At 43.7% G+C, this 23,256-nt stretch overlaps 1 protein-coding gene across 1 annotated transcript in view; it reads left to right on the top strand.

Moving 5' to 3' along the window:
- The window catches only part of Nlg3 (Neuroligin 3), a 106,085-nt gene extending 83,056 nt beyond the window's left edge, over window positions 1–23,029 (top strand). Inside the window, exons 7-10 of the mRNA XM_033465325.2 lie at window positions 14,135–14,286; window positions 15,237–15,370; window positions 18,241–18,371; window positions 20,461–23,029. Of these exons, the coding sequence (XP_033321216.2) occupies window positions 14,135–14,286; window positions 15,237–15,370; window positions 18,241–18,371; window positions 20,461–21,036 (993 nt within the window). The 3' untranslated portion in view covers window positions 21,037–23,029. The remainder of the gene's footprint in view (window positions 1–14,134; window positions 14,287–15,236; window positions 15,371–18,240; window positions 18,372–20,460) is intronic.
- The last annotated feature ends 227 nt before the right edge of the window (window positions 23,030–23,256 follow it).

Below are 23,256 nucleotides of genomic sequence, written 5' to 3'. Positions count from 1 at the left end.
CAAATTTTTCGAGAAAATCGACTTTAAAATTTGTTCATCTTCGTGAAGGATTTAGCTGTCGTCGATTATAATAATTTCTCAGAAGGAGAAAAAAATTTATATTTATTGTGTGCCTACGTTTCTTTAAATGTTTAAATATTGTGGAGAAAAGAACAGAATTTTAGACGAACTTGAATGAACAGAATAACATTCGTACTTCACAGGTTGCTACTAGAACATCTAAAGGGCTAAGTAACAAAATCTGAACGTTTATAAACGAAAATATATATTTCACATAGCGCTGCTTTTTAATTCAGTAAATTTTCCCTAATTGATGCTCGGATTGTGCACAAAAATGTACAATTTGGGAAAAGGAGATACAATTATTAATGTCTCGCGGCTCGTTTTTATCATTTTTGACAATCGGTGACTATAAAAATGAGTCGCGAGACTCGAACAATCGTATCTCCTCTTCCCAAATTGTCCATTTTTATGTACGAGCTAAGCGTCGATCAGGGAAAATGTACGCTTTAAAATTAAAAATTTCCGGCAATTGCAAACGATTCTGTAACATGCTAACCGTACCTTGCCATTGAGAATACGATTAACAAAGTTTGAATGCCGAATATTCGACAATTTAATGCATTTGCGAATACAAGTCCCCCGAGCAAGTAGACGGGAGCGTTGAATCGTCGAATGGGACAGATTAGTCTTTTTTTTCGCGGGCATTCCCGGGGCCAAGAAACGCAAAATTGGATAACGAAGGAAGCGACTCGCCTGAAAAGGGTCTCCGAGCTTCCTTCTCCACCGTGAAAAATTTCTGTTCGGCCCGCGTGCTGAATGCCCAAAGCGGCGCGCGGGGGGCGGTTGTGTGCGCGCGCGTTACCATCAAAGCGGGGCTGTGTAAAGACTGGCTGGAAACGGATTTTAGATTAAACTTCCGTTTGCCGATTACGCGTGTACACAGACAGAGAAAGAGCGTAAGGATCGCCGGTAATTGGGGGACACGCGAGGAAAAATTCTGCGGCTCCCGTCTACGAAACGACCGCATTCGAATTAATCTACGGTAGACTCTCGATCATCCGGCACCTGTGGGACCAGGCCACGATCGGATAAACGAACAGCCGATCGATCCGACAACACGTTTCATACGTTGTTATATGTGTACACGGCGAAGCAAAATAAATATTAAATATATTTACAATGTTTATTATTTACGTACGTGTATACGGAACGTGTACATGTATGTACAGGGTGAGTCAGAAATTAGTTCCCTCGATTTCTCAGCCCCTTCCGATGATCTGACAAGAAAGTGTTCCGTATCGAAGTTAATCAGTATTTAACCGAGAAGAAACTACAATTGCTTAAATTTAAAAACAAATTGATTTTCGATTGAAAGAGAAGATCATCGTTATATTTTTAAATGAAACTAGGTAATTTTAACGAGATAGTATTGTAGGCGACATCGAGACGAGTTCAACGACCTGCTGCACGATGACCTTCGGATGACATTGAAGGAAAATTTGCCACGAATCGACTGCCAAAATATTCGAAATAATTTGATTATAAATACATCTGGCCTCGATAATAAATGAATATATCGGTAAGCCTCGCTTGTGTAAAATAATCTAAAATAGTTTTAATTATTTCGATTAGAATTGGAACGAATTTTTAAATGAAATTAGGTAACTTTAGGCGACGTCGAAACGAGTTCAACGACCTGCTACACGATGACCTTCGGATGACATTGACGGAAAAATTGTCACAAATCGATTGCCAAAATATTTGACATAATTTGGTGACCTCGCTAATAAATAGAATCGATAATAAATAAATATATCGATAGGCCTCGCATGTGTAAAATGATCTAAAATAGTTTAGATTATTACGATTATAATTGGAACGAATTTTTAAATGAGATTAGGTAACTTTAACTTGACAGTATTGTAGGCAACGTCGAGACGAGTTCAACGACCTGCTACATGATGGCCTTCGGATGACATTGAACGAAAAATTGCCACAAATCGATTGCCAAAATATTCGAAATAATTTGATTATAAATACATCTGGCCTCGATAATAAATACAATCGACAACAAATAAATATATCGATAGGCCTCGCACGCGTAAAATGGTCTAAAACAGTTGAAATTATTTCGACTATAACGATCGTAACGAACAAAGCGACGCCCGTAAATTACGAAGTAATTTCTGTTCAATTCCGCAGCGCTCTTAATGGATGTGAAGCATCGTGCGCCGCGCGTTATAACGACCGCGCGTCTCCGCGTTCCTTATTTCGTAAGAATTCTCGTTAAAAATGTCCCGTTGTTCGTCCCTGTCGTTTAGCTTTGGCGAAGCGCGTTACACGCGAAGAGTGTCGAGTTTAAAGCGGCGCCGGACGCGGGCCGCGGAGAGACGAAGGCGTAAAAGGGGGCGGCGAAGTCATCGCCGGTGACGAGAATGGGCTGGAAACTTCCTTAGGAAGCTCTTTAAACTTTTCTGGTCACAGACATTTTTGTCGCTACGGAATAACTGACGAATTCTGACGAGTTTTTTTCTGGCATGCAAATAACGCGGCGTGGCGGGACGCGGATATCGGATGCGCGGCGAAAGAAAATTGCATCTTGCTGGGAAAAAGAAAGAGAAAACAAGAAAAGAGAAAACGTCAACGCGACCTTTCGGGGGACACGGCTCGAAGCGGAGAACTTCTGAATGGAATCGCGCGACGGTCGCATATTCATCGCGCGGCGTTCCCGAAACGTTCCACGGGAAGAATTTCATTAACCTTTTCAGGACGGAATTAGTCGACTGCCTGCCGCGGGACGTCGCCGAGGACGAGGATCAGGGGCGGGGAACGGGGAAACAAATTTTTCCTTCCCGGTCAAAGTTTCCGAATTTAAAAAGGATACGGCGAGCCGCGGCGTTCTCTCGCGAGGAGCGCCTTTTCAACGCGGGAAACTTTGTGTCGCCTTTGCTCTTAAAGCTCCGCGGGAAAATAAAACCGGCGGCGCGGTCGGGGAGAAATTCCAAAACGAGGCACCCCCGCGTCGTCGAGCAAACTTTTTAATCCGTCGGGAGAGAAAGAGGTCCTTCGTGGGGGGAGGGGGGAAAAAAAGGAAAGAATCGTCGGGCTCCGCGGGCAAAACGATAACGAGTAACGATAAACTTAATTATCGTAACGAGCTGGACGAACGCGATTCGGCCGCGCTAACGTAATCGGGGGAAAATAAATGAACAGGCCTGCGGCTGGACGATCGGCGCTGTTTTGACGTGGAACACACACGTCGCCGCGCACGGTAATCCTTTTAGCCCCGTAAATGCAACCTGACGCCTCGGCGGTGCGAGCCGCGGCGAAGCTTTAATCCCGACCGCTAAAAGGAACCTCGTAATTCGCTTCGATCGACAGCCGCGCGCGGTACGTTCCGGAAAAATCTCGCGAACCGAAACGAATCGGTCCCCACGGGGACCGGCTTTGACAACTACGCGTGGGTCCGTGTGATGGCCAAGGCGCCGCGGAAAGTGCAGCAGGGACGAAGGTTATGCGAATTGGCCGAACGAACGTGGATCTTCGGATAATACAGCGGTTAATTATGCACCGCGACGAAACTGTAAGACGCTACTGAATTTATAAATTTATAAATTAAGAAACACAATAATGTTTCTTAACTCCTTAATCGTTGGTTACTTTTGGTGCAAAACGCGATTTTCCAGCACACAACATGCAATTGTGCTAAACGCCGCGTAGAAAATAGGATGCATAATATATGTGCTGTGCGCAATGTTCATCTTTGCTTCACAACCAAAAGAAATTGCTTCGCAGAATATCATAATTAGCACATTATTTTGTATAGTAATTTTATGTCATAATTTTATATTTATTTATTATATTATATATTGTATTATATATTATTTATTTAATAATATTATTTTAGTTAACATTTTGTTATAATAGACCAATAAATAAAAGGCATTGTATAATAAGCTTAACCATAATTTCTGTTACCTATATAGTCCATTGGGAAAAATATTTTCCATAAATGTATTTTTTTAATGATTTTTATTTATTTTACGACTAAACAGACTAAAATAAACAGTCACATACTAATATTTACTCTTGACAATCTTATCGTCCTGTAAAGTTTAAAACCATGGACGTGTACAAAGCTTTTGTATATGAAAAATATATATATGTATATATAATATAAATATATTATATATATTATTTATTATTATTATATATATATTATTATATATTATTTATTATTATTATATTATTATATTATTATATTATTATTATTATATTGTTATTATATTATTATATATATTATAATATAAATATATTATATTATATATACATAATATACATATAAAAAATTGACCAGTATTCGTATTATTCTACAGTAATGGTAATAGTTTATGAAAAAGAAATGAATTTTCCGTAAAAAATCGACACACAGAATTCTTTTTGTTACTTTGCAATAATGTGTATTTTTATCCTTCCTTTTTGCTACTTGCAACATTCTTTGTGATAAGGATTGATACAGTTTTTTAACTGTGCTTTGTTTCAAATTCTTCCACGTATCCTCGATATACCTTTTTAATTCTTGTACGTTGTTAAACGGCTTTTCTCTTGAGTATACTTCCTCGGCTGGCATTCCCGAACAGTTTCCAATAATATTCAAATTGTACTGCGCGAACTTGCTAGCCACGGTAAAATATCTATATATTTCTATCTTCGAAATAAGGTCGTGTTATTTTCTCTCTTGCAGTATCCACAGCTGCGTTATCATGTTGAAAGATATTGTAGTTTTGCTTAGCTATTCTTTGTGCATATTTCGATAGTTGTCTAATAACGGTATCCACGTACGTTCTACTGTTCATTTTTTGTAGTAATAAAAAATTCAATATCCATCCCTCCATGGCATCCTACTGCATTTTTATTAAATTTTTATTAGATATAAAATCATTGAGTAGTTTCGTGTGTGAATTACAAAGAATTGAGACATTAACATTGTAATAGAGTTATTATAAAATTCATCGAAAAATGGTAACGGTGTAAATCCGAATTTCTTAAAACGAATGATTCGTTGAAATTAATATATTTAAAACAATTCCCGAAACTTTCGACAATTCAACGAACAAATATACGTTCCTCGTGCATATCTCATCTGTATTTAAAACGATAAAATTGTATCACAGATAAAATTATAAATTAACCATCTAAATTTACAATCATATAAATTAATCAGATTCGCGATGAACATTGCAAATAGGATCTGCCAAATATCTTCTGTTAACAATATCAAACGTTAAAGTAAATATAGATTTAGAGTAAACATTACTTTTCTCTCATTCTTAGAAGATTATTAACGACTCGTCAGCATTGCCATAAATCGTTGTTTCACAGCTTAACCCTCTGCACTCGAGAGGTGACTCTGAGACACCGCTAAAATTTGTTATATCAAGGTTCTAAAATAATTCTTATATCAACAAAGTTTAGATTGAAAAAATTGTTAAAAGCTTAACTGTCGCGCGAGGTCACGGGTCTCAATTTCACGTGCAGAAAATGCACTCTGTCGTATAACATAAAAGAAAATGCATATAACATATAGATAATATATAGAATTTTAATTATTATATATTATCTTTTAATTATTATATATTATATATAATATATAGAATTTTAATTAATATATAGAATTTCTATAACATATAGAAAATGCTGTAAGCCAGAAAAATTATTTTAAATTTACAGTTAAAATAGCTTCGTTAATAAAGAAAAAAAGAAAAACGACGGGAAGATCGTACCGTATTTAGATCTTTCTCTATTTTCATCACAGCGTACGATTATATATACGAAGAAAATTCGATCGTTTTCATTATGAAGAAGTCTTCATAATTCCAACAAAATTACACAGAAAACGCGAAGCCCGCCATTTCTGCCGTTCCGATCTTAAAAGGACAGTTTCGTGAGCCAGCGTGTGCAGCTATTGATCAAAGAAAACGCGCGAAGTTGGTATATAGATCGGACTCTGCCTGTAACTTCGAAATAATCGTGCGAATGCCGGCGGACAAGAAACAAAAGTTTCGCAGACGTTGACTTCGACAGTTCTCCGCGCCGAAAAATTCTTTGTCGCGCAATCACGGGGACCGTTCTTCCGGCGGGGGTAGCGAAAGGAGAGGACGGATCAGCAAAAAACGGAGCAGCGAGTCCGTCGCGTTTGCGCGGGGCGAAACATCAAAGGCAGCCGGGAAGCGTGTTTGAATTTAAATTTAGATCGCATCGATTGCACGTCGCTGGAACCGTCTCGTAACCACCTGGCCGGGGATCGTTCGCACCGACCGGATCTAACGCGAAGATCGCCGGAGAGCACGGCGCGAGAGAGTTCCGCGCTTCCTTCGACTTCCGTCGCGATCGCTCGCGATGAGACGCGCCTCGCGCGTTTCGAACGCAGCGATAATTGTCAAGCGGCTTCGCTAATTAACGATCCGATGTCTCCGTGGAGAGGGGGAAACTGGAGGAAGACGGCAGCGTTCTCTCTCGAGAGAGCTCTCGATGCTCTCTCTAATTCTCTCGATGCTCTCTTTATCTCTCTCGATGCTCTCTCTCTCTCTCTCTCTCTCGATGCTCTCTCTATCTCAATGATCTCTCTATCTCTCTCAATGCTCTCTCTCTCCCTCTCTCTCGATGCCCTCTCTATCTCAATGATCTCTCTATCTCTCTCGATGCTCTCTCTCTCTCGATGCTCTCTCTATCTCGATGCTCTCTCTATCTCGATGCTCTCTCTCTCTCTCTCGATGCTCTCTCTCTCTCTCGATGCTCTCTCCCTCTCTCGATGCTCTCTCTCTCTCTCTCTCTCTCGATGCTCTCTCTCTCTCTCGATGCTCTCTCCCTCTCTCGATGCTCTCTCTCTCTCTCTCTCGATGCTCTCTCTCTCTCTCTCTCTCTCTCGATGCTCTCTCTATCTTAATGATCTCTCTATCTCTCTCGATGCTCTCTCTCTCTCTCTCTCGATGCTCTCTCTCTCTCTCTCTCGATGCTCTCTCTATCTCTCGATGCTCTCTCTATCTCGATGCTCTCTCTCTCTCTCTCGATGCTTTCTCTCGATGCTCTCTCTAATTCTCTCTCTCTCTCTCTCTCTCTCTCTCTCAAAGAGATCTCTGTCTCTCGCCCTCTCTCTTTCGCTCTCTCTTTCTCTATATCTCTGTCTCCCGCCCTCTCTCTTCCTCTCTCTTTTTCTCTCTTTTTCTCTCTTACTCTCTCTCTCCCGGCTTCGTTTTCTTTCTTTCCTCGCCGAGCTGCAATCGATACATCGGATCTCGAGACCGCCGATACAAGTGCAACAGCGTCTCCCGAAGGCGAAACACCGAATCTCGATTCGAAAAATCAGATCCTCGCCGTTCGCGAAACAGCAACGGTTTTTCTCCCCCCGAGCAAGTTGTTTCAAGTTTCTCGAGGAGCCCGACCGACTTTTGCACTCTGTTTTTCCGATGTTCAATGGAGAGACACCGTTGGGTCCGTGTACGGCGAGTTCAGCCGGTCGGGTCGGCGAACGGTCGTTATTAGAGGCACGAAATAACCGACAACCTACTTATACCTCCCACGATCCATTTGTTCCACGCCGCGGGCTTGTAACTTGGTCTGTTTGCGACGTTGTTTCAATTAAAATTCGCCTTCAAATTAATCCGTTTCGAGTCCAACACGTTCCCGCGAACGACGCTTCCGCTTAAATACTATGTATTTCAGTAGTTTATGTTTAAACTGGGTCAGCCGCAACTGTGCTTGTTACTCGCTGAAGATTATCCTAACGCACCTTTCCTCTCGTGCCGGTATTATATTCTACATTGTTTATTGTACGTTTCTGTGTGCCGGTGTTTCTCTTTATTACGTTTTTCCTACATTTTTACGCTTTTCCTTTTCGCGGCTTTTGTTTACGATTATCATTATCGAAGGCAATAATTTCGAGGAATTTTGACTTTATTCCGAACAATGTATGTTGTTAATCGTCTAAATGGCCGTTATACGAAAGAAAAATTCCGTGCGATTCGAATGGGCTATTTTGTTTCGAAATACAACAATGTATGTTTTCTACGGTACATTTGTATCTTATTTTATGCCTCGTTGGAAACGTGTAACTTTCTATGTATGTGTTCAATGTTTCTATTGTATTCATAAGTGATATAATGAATATTGTATTAAACAATTATATTATATAATATAATTGAATGATTATATTATTTAATATAATCTGAACTCATGATTAAAACATGAAATGAAAATTCAACATATTCAATAGGACAAAAGATATGAGAGATATCAAATATATATATATCATATTTTTGATATATATCAAAAAATATGAGAGATGAAACCGCGTCCTGTGACATAATTTAAGTACACACTAAGTACGTTAAATTCTGTAAAAATTATTTATTTTCAAGGAACAAACTAATTATAAACGATGATATAAATTTAGGATGATTTAGAGATGCGCTACTTTGAAGCCGCGCAGCCAAAATGGATATGTTCCAAAATGAACAAACAAAAAACAGATCATGGTAAACAATAAGCCACATGTTTAATTGACTACCAGTGAATAAATTACGCATCATGGGAATATTTCCTAAAACCGTCTTCTTCCCGCTTTTTGTAAGGAAAACCGATCTGTGCGATACGTGCGTCGATAGAAATTAACATCCCGATGAAACATTCCGCTTCCATTTTTCCACGTTTCACATCCCCGAAACGCGCGAAGATTGTTAAATCAAAATTGGCCATGATAGCGATCGTTTTCGACAATCTTGCATTCTCGAAGGAACGGGGAAGCGTCGATGGCATTAGCGCGTTCGCCATTCCCGTTTTCCCCGTAGCCTTTCCACGTCAGAAACCCGTTGAATAAGTTCCCGCCGGTTCTTTTCATTTCTTTTTCCAACTCTTCTTTTCACCGGCTTCGTCCCGTTCTTCCCGGCTCCTCCGCCGCGTCCCCGGGCCCCTCTCTCGTCCCGTTTTGCATACGAATACAGGGTGCTTTCTTTGGCCGCGCGAATCGAGCGCCGTTGAACTCGCAATTTTCCAGCGAACGCTTCGAACCTCGAGCGACAATGCAATCGACGGAACGAGCGCGCGTCAAACAGCCGCTCGCGACAGGAAACAGAAACGCGAGCTCTCGAGAGAGAGCGAGAGAGAGAGAGAGAGAACACCAAGAGGGAGCATCGAGAGAGAGAGAGAGAGAGAGAGAACACCAAGAGGGAGCATCGAGAGAGAGAGAGCATCGAGAGAGAGAGAGCATCGTAAGAGAGAGAGCATCGTAAGAGAGAGAGAGAGAGAGAGAAAGAGAACATCGAGAGAGAGAGAGCATCGAGAGAGAGAGCATCGTAAGAGAGAGAGAGAGAGAGAGAAAGAGAGAGAGAGAGAGCATCGAGAGAGAGAGCATCGTAAGAGAGAGAGAGAGAGAGAGCAGCGTAAAAGAGAGAGAGAGCATTGTAAAAGAGAGAGAGAGCATCGTAAGAGAGAGAGAGAGAGTATCGTAAAAGAGAGAGAGAGAGTATCGTAAAAGAGAGAGAGAGAGTATCGTAAAAGAGAGAGAGAGAGAGAGAGAGTGAGGAAGGCAGAGGAAAAGAGAGAGAGAACGAGAGACCGAGACCTCTTTGACAGAGAAAGAGAAAGAGAGAGTGCGAGAGACAGAGAAAGATAGCGAACAAGAGAGGGCGCGAGACAGAAAGAGAGGCAAAGAAATAGAAAAAGAGAAAGCGAAAGAAAGAGGGCGCGAGACAAAGAACGAGAGAGAAAGAGAGCGGGCGAGCGATAGACAAAGCGAGAGAGAAAGACAAGGAGCCGAGGCGAAAGCGAAGGCTCCCCGTCCATCGCTGCGCAAAGTAGACGAGAGAGGACTAACTAAAAAAAAAAATAAAAATTGAATCCGGTAACTCGGCGAGGGGGGTAAACAATGGCGATTCGTAATTAAAACGGACGGAGGAGCACAGAGTGGCGTGGCGAAGATGAAAGCGGCAAGGTAAATAGAAGTCTAGGTTGTTTCGTGGCATAATTAAGCAGCCGGCCTGTGAAAGCGGACGAGGAAAGGGAATGTAAAATTATTTAATAACACGAAACGTCCGCGCGAGGGAAGCGGCCGAATAGAGGAAGGAAAACAGTGGGGTGGAATGAGAGAAAAAATCCACGGGCGCGGCGGCGAATTATCGCGGATGTTCGCGCGAGGGAACAGACTCCGTGGTATTATAATTAAGGCAACGCGCGAGGAGGACGAGAAGGACGATGGACACGCCACGGAGGATTCACCCGGTTCGATCCGTCTTCGCGAGATCTCGCGGCTCGCGAAATTCCAGCTACATTTTCAACGATGCTCGTTGCGATGGATCTCGATCCCCTTAAGGGGAGGGAGCCAAGTTCCTTTGCTATCCGTGAAATTGGATCGTCTGAATTGAACTTTTCGAGATGTTAGACGAACTTGACTAGAGAAACTCGCATCTTTTTTATTTGCTTCTTTTCTTGTCACTCGAACTCGTTGCAATTTTTGAAAAGATTTCCACGTATATATTTTTTAACGAAGTAGTCCCGCTAACATCTCAGATTAAGTCAAATCATTTGGTCGAATTTTAAAAAAAAATTGCTTTTTAGATGATTTTAGGATTAGTTTGCTGGACAATGTCTAAAAAAATTTTGTTTTAAATCACAATTAGTTGGAACGACAGAAAACAATGAGAAAAAGTGAAGTGGTTCCTCTAACACCTCAAACTAATCCAAATCATCTGGTCGAATTCTTAACAAAATTGTTCTTTAGATGATTTCGAGACTAGTTTACTGGACAATGTCTAAAAAAATATTGTGTTAAATCGCAATTAATTGGAATGACAGAAAACAATGAAAAGAAAGTTAAGTTGTTCCGCTAACACCTCAAACTAATCCAAATCATCTGGTCGAATTCTTAAAAAAATTGTTCTTTAGGTGATTTCGAGACTAGTTTACTGGACAATATCTAAAAAAATATTGTGTTAAATCGCAATTAATTGGAATGACAGAAAACAATGAAAAAAGTTAAGTGGTTTCTCTAACACCTCAAACTAATCCAAATCATCTGGTCGAATTCTTAAAAAAATTGTTCTTTAGATGATTTCGAGACTAGTTTACTGGACAATATCAAAAAAAAATATTGTCTTAAATCGCAATTAATTGGAACGACAGAAAACAATGAAAAAGAAAGTGAAATAGTTCCTCTAACATCTCAAACAAATCCAAAGGATTTGGTCAATTTTGAAAAAAAGTTTCGCTTTGAACGGTGTTCGATGTCTTTCTTGACTCACTATACATGTTACTATCGATCAAAGAAAACGAATACGCGAACATAGTAGATCGATAATTAAGGAAACGAGCGCGAAGGACGAAAAGAACGGTTGGTCGTGCCGCGGAGCTCACGCCGTTCGATCGACCTGTTTCCAGCGGTGCTCGTTGATGGATCCGGATCCCGCCGAGGGAGCTAAGTTTCTCGACTATCCGTGAAGTGTTCAAAGTTCGCCGGGTGGCTCGGCGATTTCATCGCAAGACGGATGCAAAGCTGAAAGACCGGGATCAATGTAGGACATTGACGTCTTCGAAGAGGATTCCCGAAGCCGGGACCCTCCGAGCCGACGGATTAGCCTCGTGAAAAACAGGGAAACGTATTTGCATAACGAAACGAGCAGAGAGGAAAATTCGTTCGCGGGACGTCGCCGATGCAAGTAGCAGCAACAGCAGCAGCAGCAGCAGTTCGTCCGGCGATGTGCATGTTGTTACACGATTTTCAAAGGACGTGAAAAACCGGCACGGCGAATCGACGGAGGGTGGAAATATTCGCGAGAGAGAATGCCGACACCGCGAAAGATGCAGAAGTTCTCTATCGACGGCGTGCTCAAAGGGAAGTTTCCAGCTTCAATCTTGTCGGAACAAATCAACTCTTTCCCCGTCCCCGTCCCCGTTACTCGCGCCCTCGCCGGGCCGGGCCGGGCCGGGCCGGGGGCCGACCAAAAACGCGATATTTGATCGGAAGGAAACCACCGGCGGGATGGAGCGAAACAACGCGGCGTCCCTTTGAAAATTGAAACTACAAACGACGCGACGGAGAGCCAAAAGTTTCGCAGACAATTATTCAGTAGTAGCTCCCCCGGCCGGCCGCGCTCACCTCGAAATTCCCCGGATAAACATCTCGCCGGAATGAAAGTTTCTGCCTTTATCAGACGAAAACGGATCAGCCGGCGTTCCTTTTGGTTTCCGTTTCAAGGCAATGGAAGACCCTTTGAGCCAGGAAATTCCCAATTTTTCGGGGCGATGGAGAGAACGTCCAGCGGCTACGGCAGAGAGCCACGCTTCCCTGCCGGTCTCTCCGTTCTCTCCGAGAACACCGATCTTTCAGACTTAACGAGGGGTATTCGAAGAGGGTACCTTCCCGCGGCGAAGTCGACCGTCGAAAGGCCGGGAGTAATCTCGGAACTCTGGCTCGAGCACATATCATGCCGTGTGCCGTTCATCCAGCCTCTCTTCCACCTCGATATCTTCCCTGCTCGTCTGCCGGAAGGACCTTTCCGCCGTTTGAAATATGAGCGACGTCCGCGTCGTTAAAATGCCATCAATACTTCAGTCGGGGGCTACCTTTGTGGATTCTCGGTCGTGTCTACCCGACACACCAGCAAAAAAATATATACAGGGTGTCCCAAGAATGTACTCTCGCGATCCGAAAGTGGCGGGTTCCTAAGGTCATTTGAAGCAACTTTTTCCTTTACAAAAATTTTCTCCGAGGCACCATCAACCTTTTAGGTACGAGTGAATTCTGCGCGAGACTATTTCCCTGAACGGCAGATTTTGATGTGTACTGTTCAGAGTCTGATACTGTATATTCCGTCCATACAGGGTGTCCCAAAAATGTCTCGCAATCTGGAAATGGCGGGTTCCTCGGATCATTTGAAGCAACTTCTTCCTTTACAAAAATGTTCTCCGAGGCACCGTTAACGAGTTATCAACGAAAAACAGTGACCAATGAGAGGCCCAGCTGGCGCGAGGCGGCCGAGTCAACAGCGTCAGCGGTCGAGCGGTCGAATCCCAGCTCAGCTGGCGCGAGGCGGCCGAGCGGTCGAATCCCAGTTCAGCTGGCACGAGGCGGCCGAGTCAACAGCGCCAGCGGTCGAGCGGTCGCCTCGCGCCAGCTGGGCCTCTCATTGGTCACTGTTTTTCGTTAATAACTCGTTAACGGTGCCTCGGAGAAAATTTTCGCAAAGGAATAAGTTGCTTCAAATGACCTCAGGAACCTCCCATTTCCGGATTCCGAGACATTTTCGGGACACCCTGTATATTCAGACGTTCCGAGATAGAATCGGGAAGAAATTCGACGACAACGGAACGAAGCCGACAGTCGGCTGTCTCGCGAGAGCTTACAGGATGTAGACACACGTTCCTCGGTTAATCTTTCAGTCGCTGTTACAAATCGTCTAATCGGGAATAACGATTTAACGCTCTGGTGTGCGATGGTCGCTGATAAATTGTAAAAGCGGAGAGTAAAAGATAAAAGAAAGTAAAAGAGTTGGCGCGGTGGTTTTATTGATGTACAATAATGATACGATTATTCGAGCCTCGCACCTCGTTTTTATAATTGTTGGCAATCGGTACCTATAAAAACGAGCCGCAAGGCTTGATTAATCGTACCTTCGCTTTACAAATTGTCCATATAATAATATTATATTATAATAATATATATAATATATAATAAGTTAATATTTCTCAATTTATATTATTATTATAATATAATATAATATTATAATAATATATATAATATATAATAAGTTAATATTGTATTATATTATATATATTATATATATTTAAATATTAACTAATTATGAGGAAAAATAGTTACAAAATTAACTTCGAATCGGCTTTAAAACTTTTTACAAATTGGCCCAAAATGAAAATGACTCCAGATTAAGCGTTAGAAGAACTGGTTTACCAGACAATATCTAAACAAATTTTTGGAAACAATTTCGATTGATTGGCGCGTCAAAAGGGAATAAAAAAATCACGTTTGTTCACATTCTTTTTGTCTGAGCTAATAACGAAAATGTGTATAACGCCTTTCGGAGATCTCCAACAGCTAAATCGTTTAAAACTCTGTTTGCAGAGGCCAGGCTGCATCCACGGCGAGGACCTGCCATATTTTTTTGGAGCACCCATAGTAGGCGGCCTATCGCACTGGCCGAAGAATTATACCAAATCCGAGATTACCCTCTCCGAGAGCGTGATCCTGTACTTGACAAATTTCGCACGTACTGGGTAAGTTGTCACATAGTTATCCAATTTTGCACTAGGAATATGTACCATCTTCTTTTCTCGAAGCTGGCCGAAAGCAGACAAATATCATTTTTAAAGGCGCTCGTATACAATAATTGAACGTATTTGCATAGTTAAGTTTTAACAAATTCCAATTTTTTACCGTCACAGTAAACGAACGAGATGAAATGAAAATCGATGATTCCAAAAATAGTATCCAACATGGAACATCTAAAAACTCTTACCGATAAACAAATACATCTTATTTTTCGGATTTGTTGCAGTTTTTCGTACCACGAACGTGACAGACAAATTTTAATTTATCGTTATACAGGGTGTCCCAAAATTATGGTACTTCAGGGAAATTAGAGATTACTGAGGTCATTCGGAGCAACTTTTTCCTTTACAAAAATTTTCTCCGAGGCATCGTTAACGAGTTATTAACGGAAAACAGTGACCAATGAGAGGCGAGCTCGGCAGGCGCGAAGCGACCGAGCCAGTGGTGGAAGCCCAGTTCCGCTGATTGGCTCGGCCGCCAAGGCCGCGCGCTTGGCTTAGCGCCAAGCGAGCTCGCTCCTCATTGGTCATTGTTTCTCGTCAATAACTCGTAAACGACGCCTCGGAGAAAATTTTTGTAAAGGAAAAAGTTGCTTCAAATCTCCTCGGGAACTCCTCATTTTCCGGAAATGCCATAATTTTGGGACACCCTGTATACTTCGTTTCATCGAAGTATAAATAAATAACCTTTATCCGTTAAATTATTATATTATATTATTATTATTATTATATTATTGGTCCAATTGGTTCAATTTTGTTGCGTTTCGAAAATAAATTATTTGGAACTAGCTATTATGGATTTCATTACGATGTTTCATATTCTCTGTATTTGCAGTTCAAAACCACGATTTTACAACGAAGGAAATAAACTATAGCGATTGCGTTTTCCGCCGTAGAAATCCGAACGAGGGTACGTCGAACTTGGGCTCGCTGCGTCCGGATCTCGGATCGATGCGATCGGAGCGAAATAAGTTCAAAAACATCGACTGGGCCGCGTACGAGGCCGTGCACAAGAAATATCTGAGCATCGGTAAGTGTCGGGGAAGAAACGTCGGAGCCGATCGAACGGATCTCGAAGCGTTTACCAGGGCCAAGAACATTCTCGAAATTCTGAAAAGCTACGAGTTCGATGTTCGTTAAACCGTTCCCCGGACGGAGGACTCAATGGTGCAAATTTTCCAGCGAGTCGCTGACTTTAAAAGGAGGGAGAGGGGGAGGGGGCGAAGACAAACATTTGAAACTCTCGTTAGAGTACAAAGAACTCGTTAGGAAAGTGCGAAGCTATCGCCGTGAAAAGTTCAGCTTCAGACTTCGCAGCTTAGCATTAGCCGGTGTACAGTCTCGGACGATGTCGGAAAACTCTCCTCAACCCCGAAACCGAATAGTCCAATTTCGAGCACCGGCCGAAACGGGAAAAAAAAGAAGAGGCGACCCACGTGGTATTTATGTTCGCGAGCCGCGGCGGCGCGAAAATTAGCATGTAGATTGTTTCCTCGAATGGTCGAATACGCAAGAACACCGCGAGAACCGTGAGCCTTGACTCGTTTCCGGCAGATGAGAACGTTTTTGCCTCCGCCGGAGGATTCGGGCGCATCGTTTCGAAACCGGGACCGAGAATTATTATTTAATCCGATTACGCCCCAAAGTGAGTATAATGAATCTAGTCTCTGCGAGCTCGCACGCACTTCGTGCATGTAACTAAGAGGATCAGGGAGGGTTTATTTGCATAATTCTCGTTTCCCGAGGAGGGAGACGAGAATGGCAGTTCGTCAGGAGTTCACTTTTGCTCCCCGGTACCTCGTTCTTCGGATTGCAACGACGCGACTCTGAAATGAAAAGCCGACGAAGCGACGATGGTGTCCCGTCACCCACGAGCCCCTTTCAGCGCCCGTCGACGTTGTAACGAGCCACGACTCTCGTTTCACCGCTCACGTGTTCAACGAATCGCTTCTCGAAATTCATTCGAGCAACCGGCGAACGTTCTTCACAATTTTTAACATTAACGATCGCGTCTCCCGTTGTACGCGCGGCGGTCCTCTTCGAATCTATTCGGTTGGCAAGAAAGTAATTTCGGTATTTCAATGTAAGATAGAACTCAATCTTTTTTCTCTGCAAGAAATGAACTTTAATCGCTCAAATATTTTTCATTCTGTTCGATGACCTTTTGTCATCTTTCTGCTAACTTCATGATTCCGCGCTCATGAGCGCGGTTGAGCAGTTTCATGAAACTTCTGGCCCTTGTCAGTAAAAAACTCAATGCGATTCGAAGCTATCGTTATTATTGAAATTTTTACTATTTAAAAAGTTTTGTAAACTTCGAAGTAAATGATAATCCGATGGTGCAAGGTCAGGACTATATGGAGAATGCGACATCACTTTCCAACCAAGCTCCAATAATTTCGTACACGTTGTTAAAGATGCATGAGGCCTCGCATTGTGGTGGAACACGATTCCTTTGCGATTTGTCAATTCTGGCCTTTTCACTTTGATCGCTTCCTCCAATTTCATAAGTTGTCGGCAGTAAACATCCGAGTTGATCGTTTGGTTGCTTGGAAGCAGCTCAAAATACGCAACACCTTCATAGTCCCACCAAATTGACAGCATGATCTTTTTCCGATGCGATTCGGCTTTCGATGTGGTTTGTGCTGGTTCATCACGCTTGGACCATGACCATCTCCGATTAATGTTATTGGAAACGATCCATATTTCATCCATCATTCATTAATCGAATTCATTCGATTCGTTGCGTTAAGTGAATTCCTTTCGATTCATGCGGAATCCAAACATCGAGCTTCTTAACAAGTCCAAGACATCTTACGTGACATTCGATTGTTGCGTGTGACGCATTTAACCTTTTTGCAATCTCTCGTACAGTTATACGACGATTCGATTCAATTATGGCTTTGATTTTGTCATCGTCAACTTCGGAAGGTCGACCAGGACGTTGGTCATCTCCAAGTGAAAAATCTTCGGAACGAAATTTTTTGAACCAATTCTGACACGCACGTTCTGTCAAGCAGTCGACGCCATAAGCTTCGCATATCTCTTTGCGAGCCTCGGCCGCTTTCTTGCCTTTATGAAAATAAAAAAGTAGAACGCGTCGAGAATATTCATTTTTGCACTCCATGTTAAAATCGACAACAAACTACCAGTTATAAACAAAACTACACGGAATTTGTTTCCATAGTAACTTAAACGTGTCGACTACCAAAGCTGGAGACAAAATAATTATAACCTTAGCAAAATAATGCCAATGCAAACATAACGCTATCTATTTATGCAAACCGAAATTACTTTCTTGCCAACTTAATAATTTCCCCATTTTTTCCGAGCGCCGTCTTTCTTGCTACGATGATTCTAACGCGACAAGTAACCCCCCAGCGGGAAGAGGGGGAGGGGGGACGAGAGAATCCAGTGAGCAGCACGAGCTGAATAACGCCGGAGCGGGAAAGTTCGCTCGCACTCGAGCGCAGTGCAGCTCAAACTATGCCGCGTCGTCGCCGCAAGTAGAAAAGTCGGGGCACAGCCAGCCCGAGGGTTAACCACCCTCCACCTTAGCAGCGACCGGCTCCGCCTGACGCAACAGTAGCGACTCGCCAGTTTCGAACTTTGAGGCACACTGACTAACGAAGCTGCCTTCTGTATGAGATTACCACGCGACAATAATTAATTACCTCGCTGTTACTGCGAAAGGGCTTCGTGGAAAACCATCCTCGAGAGGCCGGCGTGCGAGTAGCTGGCACGGCCGGCCGTGGACCCTATCGCGTTCCCCCCTGGGACTCGCTCTTCTTTCTTCGTTTTGCCCTTTTCCTACTCGACGTCTGTGTCTTCTTCTTTATTTTCTTCCACCTCTTTCACCACCGCCGACCCCATCCGCTGAGAACCCATCCGTGTTTTCAGAGCTCAAGTCGAAGCTGAAGAACCACTACAGGGCGCACAGACTCTCCTTTTGGCTGAACCTAGTCCCGGATCTGCACAAGCCCGGCTCGGACGACGTTCCTAGGTCGCATCATCTACTCGATACCGAGCAGGTACGCCGTTCACGTTCACTTACATTGTTCAACCCTTAGCGGACGAGATTAACGACTCTCGGTCGCCGCGCTGTTTCGCGCGGCAGGACGAGTGACGAGTGCGAGGCGACAGTCTTAGTCCTCATAAAATCGTGAATATACAGGGTGTCCCAAAATTATGGTATTTCCGGGAAATGATGAAATTACAAATGTGTGCTTTTACAGCCTCGATTTTACGACTCACACATTTATATATCACTGCTCACACTTCGTAGCTATCAGATACAAATGCTTTTATAATTGACATAATTGATCTTCTATAGGGTGTCCCAAAAAAGGCTCGTAATACGGAAATGGGGAGTTCCTGAGGTCATTTGAAGTAACTTTTTCCTCAGCGAAATTGCAATCCGCGGCTTCGTTTATGAGTTATTAATGAAAAACAGTGTGACCAATGGGAGGCGAGCTTGGCTGGCGCGCGGCGGTCGAGCCAACGAGCGTACGGTGCTCGGTTCCGCTGATTGATTCGGCCGCCTAGCGCTAGACGAGCTCTCGCCTCTCATTGGTCAGTGCTTTTTCGTTAATAACTCGTAAACGATGCCTCGGAGAAAAATTTTACAAAGGAAAAAGTTGCTTTAAATCACCTCAGGAATCCCTCGTTTCTCGGAAATACCATAACTTTGGGATACCCTGTATATTATCGTTAATAGAGATAGCAATGCGGACTACAGTAATGTCTCCCTTACTGACGCTCAGGTTGTATACAAAAATGGACAATACGGGAAGAGGAGATGCAGTTATTCGAGCCTTGCGGTTTATTTTTATAGTTACAAATTGTTCACAATTATAAAAACGAGCCGCAAAGCTCGAATAATCGTATCTCCTCTTCCCAAATTATCCGTTTTAGTGGACAATCTGAGCGTCAGTAAGGGAGACATTACTGTAGTTAGTTCGTACAACATTATTTGCGCTGTTTAGTGCATAAAGACGGAAATACCATAACTTTGGGACATCCTGTAGATAAACTAACGAAATATAACGTTTTCGTAAGATAATTTATATGCGAGATCATTTTATTCTACCATATAAGACACTCGACATACAGTAATGTCTCCCTTACTGACGCTCAGATTGTCCACAAAAGTGGACAATTCGTAACTATAAAAATAAACCGCAAGGATCGAATAATTGTATCTTCTCTACCTAAACTGTCCATTCTTGTAGACAATCTGAGCGTCAATTAGAGAGACATTACTGTATAATAATATCTCCCTTACTGACGCTCAATTGTCCACAGAAATGGACAATTTGAGAAGAGGCGATACGATTGTTCGAGCCTTGCAGCTCGCTTTTATAATTGTTAACAATATATAAAAGGCTCGAATCGTATCTCCTCTTCCCAAATTGTCCAGTTTTGTGGTCAATCTGGGCGTCAGTTAGAGAGACACTACTGTATTTGCAAAAATCGCCTCGTCCTGCTGCCTGACTCGTCCGAAAAGGTCGTCGTCCGCTAAGGATTAACACTTTAACGACCGCTCACACAACATGTGTGTGATAGCCGGAACAACCGTTACCGACCGCTCACACAACATGTGTGTGATGCTGCCGCCGAAGGTTGTTGGCCAGTACCACACTCTTTGTGTGATAATTTATGAATGTAAACAAGTGTGGATATTGCTATTGGCTTCATATTTCATTGTCACGTCTTTGATTATAGGTAATTATTGCCTATTTGTTTTTTGTTTTATGTTAACTTTTTCGTGAATTTAACACGTTCCGTGCCACGTGTACCATCCATGGTACACGCTTGCATGTTTACTTAGTGAACTGAACAAATTGTTTACAAGAAATTTAGAACCGAAGAATCAATTTCCACCGCAAGAATGGGCGTTGATAAGTTTTTGTTACGTTCTTATGTGTACGAGAATTAATAATTGCACGTAATACATCAAGTTTTAGTAAAATATCAAAGTGTGAAGATTCGAGTAAAAAAAGCTCGGCACGGAACGTGTTAATAAAGTTCTTTAAAATTAATTCTTCAAAAATACTGGCGACGTTTTAAACTTCTATTCGACCGAGGCGTGACTCGATTTCTCGTATTTCGTTCGACAAGGTGCCGCCGCGGTTCATCCAGAGGATACCGACCACGGCGAGGACGACGACGGCGGACGTGACCGTCGCGGAGAAGACGGTGAACGTCTCGACGGCCGCGCCCAGCGAGCTGACCTTCGAGGACACGACGATCCAGCCGGAGGACGGGTTCGCCGCGTACTCGACCGCGCTCAGCGTGACGATCGCGATCGGCTGCAGCCTGCTGATCCTGAACGTGCTGATATTCGCCGGCGTCTACTATCAGCGCGACAAGAGCAGCCAGCACAACTGCTCGAAGAAGAGGCAGGAGAACGGACAGATGCCGAACAACATCTGCGGCGACTTGGAGACCAAAACGGCCGAGAGGCACCACATCCAGCACATACCGCCGCCGGAGTTCGCCGATCTGCAGAACAACAGCTGCCACGTGCCGATGCCGCCGCCGCCGCCGAAGAACACGAAGCCGGGCAAGCCGGGCCAGAATCTGATCATCAGCCCGAACCAGCTCCAGCAGGAGAGCATGGCCATGACCGGCACGGGGACCTTGAAGAAGGGCCACAATCATCAGCAACAGGTCATGGACGAGCTGAGGGTCTGACTCCGGGAGAAGCTTCTAGGCGCGGGGAAACGAACGAAACGGACAATTGATGATAGTCTTACGAGCGACCCGAGCGAGCTGTTCCTCGACATTCTCGGCGAGCTGCTGCGCCGCGTGTCCGACGGATCGGCGGAGGATCGGCGCTGGTCGAGCCTGCGCGAGATCGAGCGTGAAAGTGCGGCCGGGGCTGGATCGCGGAACGGTGGAACACGGACGGATAGATGCTTCGATACGAAAATGCTGACGACTCTGTGAAAAAAAAAACGTGCGTTTGTTTCTATTCGACCGTTGAAATCTTGGAGAGAGCGAGCGCGCGTGTCTCTGCGTGTGGCTGTGTGTGCGCGCGCGTCTGTTCGTGCGTGCGTGTATGTACGCGTGTATGTGTGTGTGTGTGTGTGTGAGAGAGAGAGAAAGAGATCATTTGCCTGTGAAATTATGGAAAGCATTTCGCTTGTTCGTCCACGAGAATTATCGAGACATCAACCTTTAATCGTAGGATCTTCGATCTAACTTTAATTCAATCGAATATTATCACGGGTAAAGACGTCGAGCCAGTGTGTTCAACTAGAAGACTGTAAAAAATATAATGAACGGAAGCTTCCCGGATCGAGTTCTCTTGGCGATTCTTGACGATCCGTCGGAGGATCCTTGAAAATCTTCAAGATCGATCGAAAAACGAAAAAATACTCGATCGCTCCCCCTTGCCACAATTTCTTCCCGACACGTGAAAGAAACGCCCCTGCGAAGCGTTGACGCGGGACGCCTGGGAGAGAGAGAGACAGTCGGGTGCAGCCTAAATTCTTTCGCGGGAAGCGAGGAAGTGTCTCGAGGAACGAGGAACGTTTCTTTTCTACCGATAACGATGGGCGAAGAAAAGTGACGCGACCAACTGCCGAAAAAATCGAGTAGTCTTCGATAATTAAATAGCGCGACGCGAGTAGAACCGAGCTCCGGGAGAAAAGACACGGGGATTCTTCCGATCGGAACGCCTTCGTTCGGCACCGTTTTTGTTCGTTTCGTGTTGTAGAACGTCTGAGTTCTGTCGTAGGCTGAATCCGGAGCGTGCCGGCTCGATATCGCGACGAGATCGTCGTTTCGTTCGTAGACGAATAGCCGTTTCGCGACAGCCGCGCGGACAGAATCATTTCGTCGTGGATGTTTTCGTTGCCTGTTCGTGACCGTGTGTTCGTTTTAGCGTTAATTTCTTCAAACACTGGTCAGACCGTCGTCTGACGAATAACCCAGAGCCTAGGGATCGATCCGATCGCGATCGATGGAACTTTGCGCGAGGTTCGAGGCGCTGTTGATAGCCTAAATGCTCAATAATAAAAGGAACCAGACGAATGGAAAGAAACGAATGCGAACGAAAATACGTCTTTGAACGATGAAAAAAGGAAAGAAAAAGGAAGAACGACCGGTCCGCGATCTCGAATCGAACTGCTGCTCGAATAAGAACTCATTTTTTTACTGATCGAGACCGAAGTGGATCGAGACGCGAGATCGGCCGCATGATCGACAATTTAACCGTTCAAAATATCTAACAGCATACTGCCATAACGATTACGAAGACGACGCTTAGCCGAACCCGGCGTGTCAATACACGAGGCGTTGTCGCGTCTAATAGCGAGCGATCCGCCGGCGAGAAATCGCCGATCGCGTTCACCGATTGTCGACGGGCCGACGGAGAAGCGAAAAAACTAACGGAACAGACACCGTTGTTTTAGTATGATTTTTGTTTAGTGTGAATCGACGGTATGCGAATGCGCCAAGGACTCCGGCTGAGAACGGGTTTAGACTGTAAATAACGAATAATTACATTTAGTGGTTCGTCGAGTCGCTGATATTGAACTGCCGAGAAGTGACGAAGTGAATGACGAGGGGAAAATTGACCGTAATTGTCGAGTATCGGAATGTTGTGTGACAGAGTAGAAGCACTGGACGTAATTTTAAATTTGTATATAATTGACATTACAATAAACTATGTAAACAATTACTATCGACGGCCTCCGAACAATTCCCGAACGCCGATCACAATTCCCTAATTCCCCGGAAATCCTGCGTTTTGGTTTTTATTTCAAGCGAGCGCACGCGGCAGTGTGCCGACTTTCGCGCGGATTGATTGCAAGATGGTTAAAAATAAACGACTTTTCTAAATTATATCCTTCAGATGAAAACCGTTTAATTAAATCTGTCCTACTTTCGCCAAGGAGCGCGTTCTCG

This window comes from Megalopta genalis, chromosome 8 (assembly GCF_051020955.1).
Source record: "Megalopta genalis isolate 19385.01 chromosome 8, iyMegGena1_principal, whole genome shotgun sequence".
In the NCBI taxonomy this organism is placed as follows: domain Eukaryota; kingdom Metazoa; phylum Arthropoda; class Insecta; order Hymenoptera; family Halictidae; genus Megalopta; species Megalopta genalis.
Note: the sequence above shows the minus strand (reverse complement) of the source record. Positions and strands in the feature narration are given on the sequence as shown.